Source organism: Oratosquilla oratoria, unplaced genomic scaffold (genome assembly GCF_046742065.1).
Source record: "Oratosquilla oratoria isolate Oo_2021 unplaced genomic scaffold, ASM4674206v1 SCAFFOLD47, whole genome shotgun sequence".
NCBI classification, from domain to species: Eukaryota; Metazoa; Arthropoda; class Malacostraca; order Stomatopoda; family Squillidae; genus Oratosquilla; species Oratosquilla oratoria.
In genome coordinates, this window is record NW_027467711.1 from 4,528,403 (window position 1) to 4,537,241 (window position 8,839).

Consider the following 8,839-nt stretch of genomic DNA (forward strand, 5'->3'; position numbering starts at 1 on the left):
GGCTCAGGCTTCCATCGGTACTTTTTCTGATCTTCCTTCCACTCGACACTTTTTGTGGACAGCAAAAACACCTCCCTCTTGTCTCTCCAGGCAGTAAGGAGTATGTTGTTGCTGCTGTAGAAGTGTACTTCACGTTCTGCCAGTTTGGCAATTTTTGGCGTGTGTTTTCGGTTCCTTTTCACTGTGCCACATAAACCTGTATTTTTGTCCAAAAGAAAGTAGGCCAGCACTGGACTAGTGTACCAATTGTCGGTGTACAACACGTGCCCACAATCTATGTATTTTTCAAGCATGGTAATCACGACTGCGCCTGATACGCCCATAGAACGATCTGGAGTTATCTGAGTTATCACCCCACGCGGGGGGGGGGGGACTTGGGAGGTGTCTAGCCTGAGGGCATGTATGTGAAGAGTTGGCGGATCTGTCTCTGTTTATAGTTTGTTTCCAAATTGATTAGTTTTCGAGTTATGAATTTTTTAAGTTGCCGACGTATATATGCGTCGCTGGCACTACGGGATACACTACTTGCCGACGCATATATGCGTCGCTGGCACTGTGCGGGTTAATGGTTGTATAGACCTTGTCCTACAGTATTTGATGATAGTGGACCTTTTAATTTTGTCTCCACAATTCATATTATGTCAGGTTTCACTATTAACAGCAGACAGACAGACAGACTTTATTTGGCAATAAATCAATGTACATGAAGTGCAAATAATGACAAGAACACATAGTTCGAAATAATAAATGTAAATTGCCGAGGATAACACAAAAAGCATGAACGCTTATTTCCATTGTGGTCCTCATCAGGTAATTTTTGTACATTAAGTCACACGGACAAACATACATAGGGGGTTGAGGGGACCAGAGACACTCATGAGTAATACCAGTCAGTACACATATGACACGTAAACATTTTTATAGATTTGCTAATATTACTGAAATGTTTGTACACATAGGAACATTGAGTCCGAATATTTGAGCACCATCCAAAGGGAACCTTGCATTCATCAAAGGAACAACAAAATAATGTTAAATTGTAACAAAACAGTATGAGTGAGTACTATATCGGAGTAGTACCATTAATAATATATTGCATTTTTCTACATCTGTATCAACATGTATGAGTGAGTACTATATCAGAGTAGGACCATTACTGATATACTACAATATTCAACATCTGTAACAACATGTAGTTATAGTGAATCCTACACTGCAGCTAGGGTTACCTATTAATTAAATCTAACATTTTATCTGAATCTCAGGACGGAGTGGGCAATTACTATGAGTAGTACATTATAACCTGAAGCACCAGAGGTAGGGTACAGGGGACCAGTACTCAAATGAGTAAAACAACAAGGAGAATGAGGAAAGAGGTCAGATCATAACTGTTCTTGGAACCTACCTGAGGCATATGCCATATTATGACTGGCAAAACAAAGGTGGAAACCAATTTGTAAACATCAATCATTGTTATGCTTAACTAAACTTCTGAAAAAAAGGGGGGGAGGGGAGGTCAGAAACAGTTATGAGTGAACGCAGATATGGATGGTATTACTCATGGATTCAGGTATCCCTCACTAAGCTAGTAGTACACAAAGTCAAGGCTGTTCTCTGTCCATAGCTGAGACATATAGTAACCCTTGACTTTTTTCTTGAAGGTAACCTTGCTATTTGTCTTCTTAATGGACACAGGTAGTGAGTTCCATAGTTGAGCACCTGTGAAGTGAAAACTGTTTTTGGTGAAGGGACCTGCATGAGGTACGATAAGAGACTCTTGACTGTTCCGGGTTCGGTTCTCAGCCGATAATGTAAAATTACAGCTCACATATGAGGGAGCAGAATTATGAATGACATTGTAAACCTGGTTTAGTTTCAGCTGCTGGACACGATATTTTACTGGTAACATTCCTATCTTGCTAAATTCTTCAATACCAATATGACTACGTTGAGGTAGGTTTAGTATGAATCTAATTATCTTATTCTGTGTAACCTGTAGCCGGGACTGTTTTTTTCTGCTCAGACTACTGTACCAAGAGCTACAAGCGTAATCGAAGTGATGTTGTAACAGGGCTGAGACCAGAAGCTTCTTTGTTTCCAGATCAAAATTTCTGGCTTTTCTGTACAAAAATTTGACTTTATGTGAACACTTGGAAACAATCTTATCTGTTATAGCATTCCCTGAGAGGGACTGATCTAAGGGTATTCCAAGATAGGTTACTTCTTGTTTTGACTCTAAGACCTGTACATCGCTGCGTTTCCTGAGGTTGGGTTTGGATGCGAAGACAATACTTTCCGTTTTACCGAGGTGTAAGGACAGCCTATTATCTATGAGCCAGTCCTGGACCGATGACAGTTCGACACTCAGTTTCTCCTCTACTTCAACCGGGTCCCTACCTGAGACAATTAGAGCGGAGTCATCTGCAAATAGCAGTAACTTACAGTTCACCGCACCTGGCATGTTGTTAATATAGATCAGGAACAGCAGCGGTCCTAGAATTGAACCTTGTGGTACACCACAAGTTATCTCTCTGTCATCTGAGCGGGCTTCATTTACCTGTATTAGTTGATTGCGACCTGTAAGGTAGGACTTGAACCAGCCAATATTCGCCACACCTAATGCCTGAAGTTTTTTTAATAGAATATCATGGTCCACTGTATCAAAGGCCTTTTGAAGATCCAACAAGACTAAACCCGTGTAATTACCTCTGTCGCATTCCTGTTTTATCAGATCGTAAAGGTATATTAAGCTGGTGTCTGTTGAGTAGTTCGTTCTAAAACCAGATTGCATACCGTATAGTAGATTACGTTCCTTGAGGTAGGTATCTAACTGGTTGTATATGGTACGTTCCAAGACCTTCGAAATAATACCTAGAATTGAAACAGGCCTGTAATTACCTGCCTCAGTTTTTGCGTTTTTCTTGTAAAGAGGTGTTACCCGAGCCCTTTTCATGTTGCTTGGGATAAATCCTGAACCAATAGACAAATTTATTATGTGGGTTATTGGGGGAGTAATAATTGAGGCTCCATCCTTAACAAACCTCGCAGGAATGTCATCTAACCCTGTAGCCTTATTGGCACTTATGCTAGCCAGTAATTTAAACACTTCTTTTTGAGTGGTCTTATGCAGTTTGAAACACTTTGAGGACTTGTCCTTATAATACTCCTGAATGTACCTCAGCCCAAACTTCCCAGAACCTGTAGGGAGGGATTTAACTAGTTTTGTGGCAATGGTTGTGAAAAAGGTGTTGAAGTGATTGGCTATGGTGTTCCTATCAGAGTTGAGCTCACCATTTATCATGAGTCCTATCCTGTCTACTTTGTTACTAGGCTTTGTGTGAACTTCTAGGGTCTTCAGTGTTTGCCAAAGCTTCCTTGGATCGTGTTTGTTCTGGTGCACCATCTTAGTACAATAATCAGCTTTGGCTTTATCCTTCCAATAATTCACCTGATTCTTATAGTACAGAAAGCCATTATAGTCCTCCTGATTTCCACTTTTCCTAAATCTGGCAATAGTCTCTATCTCTAATTAAATCCAGTATTTCATTAGTCATCCATGGCTCCGTCCTCTGTTTTATTCGTATCTCTTTGAGAGGCGCTACTCTATCTATAATAGTAAGAAATGTGTACTTAAAATTAGACCAAGCCTTATAAACATCGGTACAATTTAGAACTGGCGACCAGTCTGTCCTACCCAGTTCATCTACAAACTGTTCTCGTGAGTAATGCTTCATGGAACGAAGCTTCACTGTGTTGTGCTTGTTGAAAATTGTCTTCCTAGCTTTCCTAGTACAATATATGAGCTTGTGGTCACTAAGACCATAATCACAAGCACCAGACTGCGTTATCTTGTTACGATCGGAGACCAGGATAAGATCTATGATGGACCTAGATGTGTCTGTTATTCTAGTGGGCTCGTCAATCAGTTGTGTCAGGCCAGGAGATATTAGCAAGTTTCTCATTGCCTTAATAAGGTTATTATTTGTACTTGCCAGATTCGTATTAAAATCACCTAGGATAATAATTTCTAGGTCATGCATATTGACTCGATTGGAACAGGTGGATTCTAATATGCTATAGAAGGACATCTGTTTTGGTGGTCTGTAACAGACCCCGCATAAGATGGGATGCGATTTGGGTAACAATATTTCTATCCACACAGCTTCGAGCCCATCGTTACTAATAAGGTCTGTACGGGGGTTGAATGCTAAGTCGTTACATATGTAAGTACATACCCCTCCTCTGGTCCTCTTTCTATCATTACGCACAATACTATAACCCGGAATCGCAATTTCCGAGTCGGAGATGGTACTGTCTAGCCAAGTTTCGGTGACGCCGATGACTGCTGCCTTGGTTCGCCGCGCAAGTAGTCGGAATTCGTCTATCTTAGGTAGAAGGCTTCTGGCATTTAAGTGCACGAAGTGGAGGCCCTGCTTGTTGAAGCAGCTGAAATCACCCCCAGGTGTTGACTGGGGGAAGGCACAGCGATCGGGGTTAACAGGTGAAGGGTCAACCTCACCGTCGGACAAGGGGGCTCCTGGTAGTTCATTGAGTGTACACCCAATGCAAGTGAAGCGGAGAATGTCCTCATTCACCAAGGCAGCTTTGTAGGTCTCGAGAGAAATTCCACAGCACTTGATGTGAGTCCATTTCCCACATGATTTGCAGCTGATGGCTCTGCTATTGCGACGGACTCCTTTTAGACAGCTTACACATGGGTGTTGTGGGACTCTGGTTGCAGTTGGTCCAGGACAGGGATGTACATCCCCACAGAGGAGGAGGGCGTAGGACACCAGAAGCTTGGAAGTGTTGGTTTTTCTCTTCGGTGTTATATGAGAACTTCCCCTATGCTTGGCTAATCGAATCCGACGCCATTTTCTGACTTCTGTTGTTGGGGTAGGCGGGGGAAGGAACTGACACAGAGTATGGTGGTTAAGAGAGATCTTAGAGCTTCTGTCTCTCACCCCAGTGTTAGAGAGGAGCGGAGGGTAGCCAGGAATTCCCACTGCAACGTATGAAGGATGACCACTTGTAGCTACGTTAATCAGTAAGACCGCTCCCAGCATGGTTAAAAGCATACCGGTCATCCCTGGCGCCATGTCGTAAATTTTCACGTGTATGCACTATTTACGGCGCCGATTACAAGCTCTTGAGCTGGGGACACTTAAACACGTGTACTCACTCGCAATAACACTTCGGCCCCACTCAGGGGTTTAAACAAGTCAATTAAGATTTTTTTCTCTGTGCCAGATTTATCCTTTCCAGAAATGCGGTCTATGAGGTCTGTTAAAAAAAAAAAATTGACTGACGTCATAAAGCAAAATGTAGTTTATTTAGAAGTTATAGATCTGGGTCCCCTTCAAAGTACTCTCCTCCCCAATGTATGCACTTATCATAACGGTATTTCCACTTGTTGAAACAGTCCTGGTATGCTTTTTTAATGTCAGGTCCTTCATTGCATTAGCCTTAATCTTGGGAATCATCTCAAATCTTCTTCCTTTCAAGGGTCTTTTGAGTTTGGGGAACAAGAAAAAATTGCAAGGAGCAAGGTCAGGTGAGTAGGGGGGTGGGGGAAGAACAGTGATCGAGTGTTTGGCCAAAAACTCATGAGTTCTGAGGGAATGGGCTGGAGCGTTGTCATGATGGAAAAACCAGTCACCACTCCTCCACATTTCTGGCCATTTGCGATGGATGGCATCCTTCAGATGTTTCAGAACTTCAGTGTAGTAAGTCTGTTTCACTGTGGAGCCTTCGGGGAGGTACTCATGGTGAACAACACCCTTAGCATTGATGAAAACTGTCAGCATGACCTTGACCTTGGATCGAACTTGCCGAATTTTTTTGGACCCAGGGGATGTTTCATCCACTGGGATGATTGGACCTTTGTTTCAAAAAGGAAAAATTGCACTTCACTAAAAACTAGATAACTAATACACAAATAAAGATATCTACAATCAGGAAATGGCGTCGTAATCAGCTGATCTGTGCAAACCTTGCTACACCAAGTGGATTCCCCTGGAACCAACTGGAGCTGCACAATTCAGTACACATTTTTTTTTAACAGACCTCATATATATATATATATATATATATATATATATATATATTGAAAGGGGAGAAGTATAAACACCAGAGTCAAAGTGGAAACTTTAATGCCCAACATTTTGGTCCTAGTCCTAGGACTGTCTTCAGGGGTGTGTAAATATTCAGTGCTCAAATGAGCTTATTATACTGCCTGTGGTTGGAATTGGGAGAGGTATTCCGCACTGCCAAAGCTGTCCGGGCCCCCCTCCTCTTCCAATCGCTACGAGTACTGGACGACTGGACCACCTTACATACCCTATTGTGCATACATTTAATTTTACAAAGAATAAATACAATACAATAAAAATAAAATACAATAAAGTAAAATACAAAACAATTCTGTAGCGATAATTTCAAGCGACAAGGGCAGATCCACGGTTGTGATGGACAAGGCTGAATACCACCAGAAAGCCTTGTCACTCCTACAAGACTCCCAAACGTACACCATCATTCTTCATGACCCTACCAAGAAATTACAGATGAAGGTAGAGCATGAACTGAAGGAACTGAAAGATAAACATCTGATCACCGAAAATGACTGGAGAAAGATGAGACCAGGAGATTCCATAATTCCAAAATTCTATGGACTTCCAAAAATGCACAAAGACAACATCCCCTTAAGACCCATCATAGCCTTCAGAGAATCCCCTACTTATAACTGGGCTGCAAATCTTTCCAAACGTCTCAGACCCCTAGTGACAAATTCTTCCCATATGCTGCTGAATTCAGAAGACTTCGTCAATAGAATAAAAGGGGTTAAACTCGACCAAGGAGATGTCATGGTTTCCTTTGATGTCCAATCCATGTTCACCTTGATTCCTCAAGGCCTGGCCAAAAGGACATTATCCAAAACCATGGAAGAGACCTTAGGTCTTCTAGAGAACCAGATACTATCCTCGACAGAGCTCATGGGGCTTATCTCTATGTGCCTTGATTCAACTTACTTTCGCTTGAGGGAGCACATATACCACCAACGAAAAGGCATTCCCATGGGCTCGCCTATTTCAGTAGTAGTGGCTGAAGTTGTCATGCAGCAGTTTGAGGCAGAACTTCTGAGGACAGTACCCCCGCCCCTGAAATTATGGGTGAGGTATGTTGATGACCTTTTCACTGTAATGCAAGACAAAGACATCGACCCTTTCTTCACTAGGCTCAATAGCTTAGAACCGGCCATCCAGTTCTCCATGGAATTGGAAATTAATGGGGTGCTTCCATTCCTGGACATCCTAGTTTCATGAGAAGGAGACCACCTTGAGACCAGCATATACAGAAAGCCCACACACGCAGACAGACTTCTAGACTATGGCAGTTACCACCCGGACTGCCACAAGAGAAGCCTAATCCATACATTATGGAACCAAGCAGACAAGATCTGCTCCATGACAGATGCGGTGAAGGCCGAGAAAAGGCACCTATGTGACGTTTCCCAAGCCAACTGTTATCCGAATCGGACCGTACGGAAATGGATGAGGACACGATGCACCAAGACACAATCCCCTCACACAGGACACAGGCTCACAATTCCATACATTAAAGGTGTATCAGAGGTAACAGCCAGGATACTCAGGGACAAGAACATACAGGTAGCACATAAACCATGCAAAACACTACATCACAACCTCACCAGGGTCAAGGACACAGAAGCAGCCACCCAGTAGGCAGGTGTAGTGTACTGCATTGGCTGTTTGGATTGTGATGCAGATTAAATAGGAGAAACTCGCCACTAGAATTGAAGAACATAAGCAGGCAGTTAAATGGAAAGATGCAGCCTCAGCACTATAAACACATGAATGAATCACAACACAACATTGACTGGGAAGGAGCCACAGTGGTACATAGAGACAATTCAAAGAAAGGAGACTATTCTTAGAAGCATGGACGACCAAAGAAGTTAGCATAAACAGGTGCATAGATTTAAATCCAATATACCTGGGCGCTTAAAATACAAAGACAAAAGCAACATAAAGTGGCTTCATTTTAAACTATGTGAGCGAGAGAGGACAAGGTGAACAAAAGTCACAGTGCATGTGAACAAGTTTTAATTTATTTCCTTTGTGTGTAAGTGCGTAGTGCACTTTCAATTGTTGCACAAGTGGCATTTTATTTTATTGCATTTTATTTAACTTTATTGTATTTTATTATATTAAATTTATTTCCTTCAGGTGCACTTTCAATTGTTGCACAAGTGGCATTTTAATTTATCACATTCAATTTTATTGCATTGTATTGTATTTTACTTTATTGTATTTTATTTTTATTGTATTTATTCTTTGTAAAATTAAAAGTATGCACAATTGGGTATGTAAGGTGGTCCAGTTGTCCAGTACTCGTAGCGACTGGAAGAGGAGGGGGGCTCGGACAGCTTTGGCAGTACGGAATACCTCTCCCAATTTCAACCACAGACAGTATAATAAGCTCATTTGAGCACTGTATATTTTCACACCCCTGAAGACAGTCCTAGGACTAGGACCAAAACGTCGGGCATTAAACTTCCCACTTTGAGTCTGGTGTTTATGCTTCTCCCCTTTCAACATGGATCCCAGACTCCAGATCTTTGCATATATATACATATATATATATATTTATGATATATTGTTATGCCTTCCGCAATGATAAAAGGACTTTCTGTCTAGGAGGGGTTTGTACTTTGTGGCCTTGATGTGGTTAAGGCAAATCCAAACGGAAGGTAACATAAATAACTAATTTAATTTATAACCAAAAGTCAACAAAACAAATATAATATCTTTACAACAAA

The 8,839-nt window shown here is 41.7% G+C and overlaps 1 protein-coding gene across 1 annotated transcript; it reads left to right on the top strand.

Moving 5' to 3' along the window:
* The first annotated feature begins 6,467 nt into the window (after positions 1 to 6,467).
* Positions 6,468 to 7,322, top strand: LOC143023429 (uncharacterized). Its single transcript, XM_076181949.1, has one exon. It carries the CDS (start codon positions 6,468 to 6,470, stop codon positions 7,320 to 7,322), a length of 855 nt encoding a protein of 284 aa, XP_076038064.1.
* The last annotated feature ends 1,517 nt before the right edge of the window (positions 7,323 to 8,839 follow it).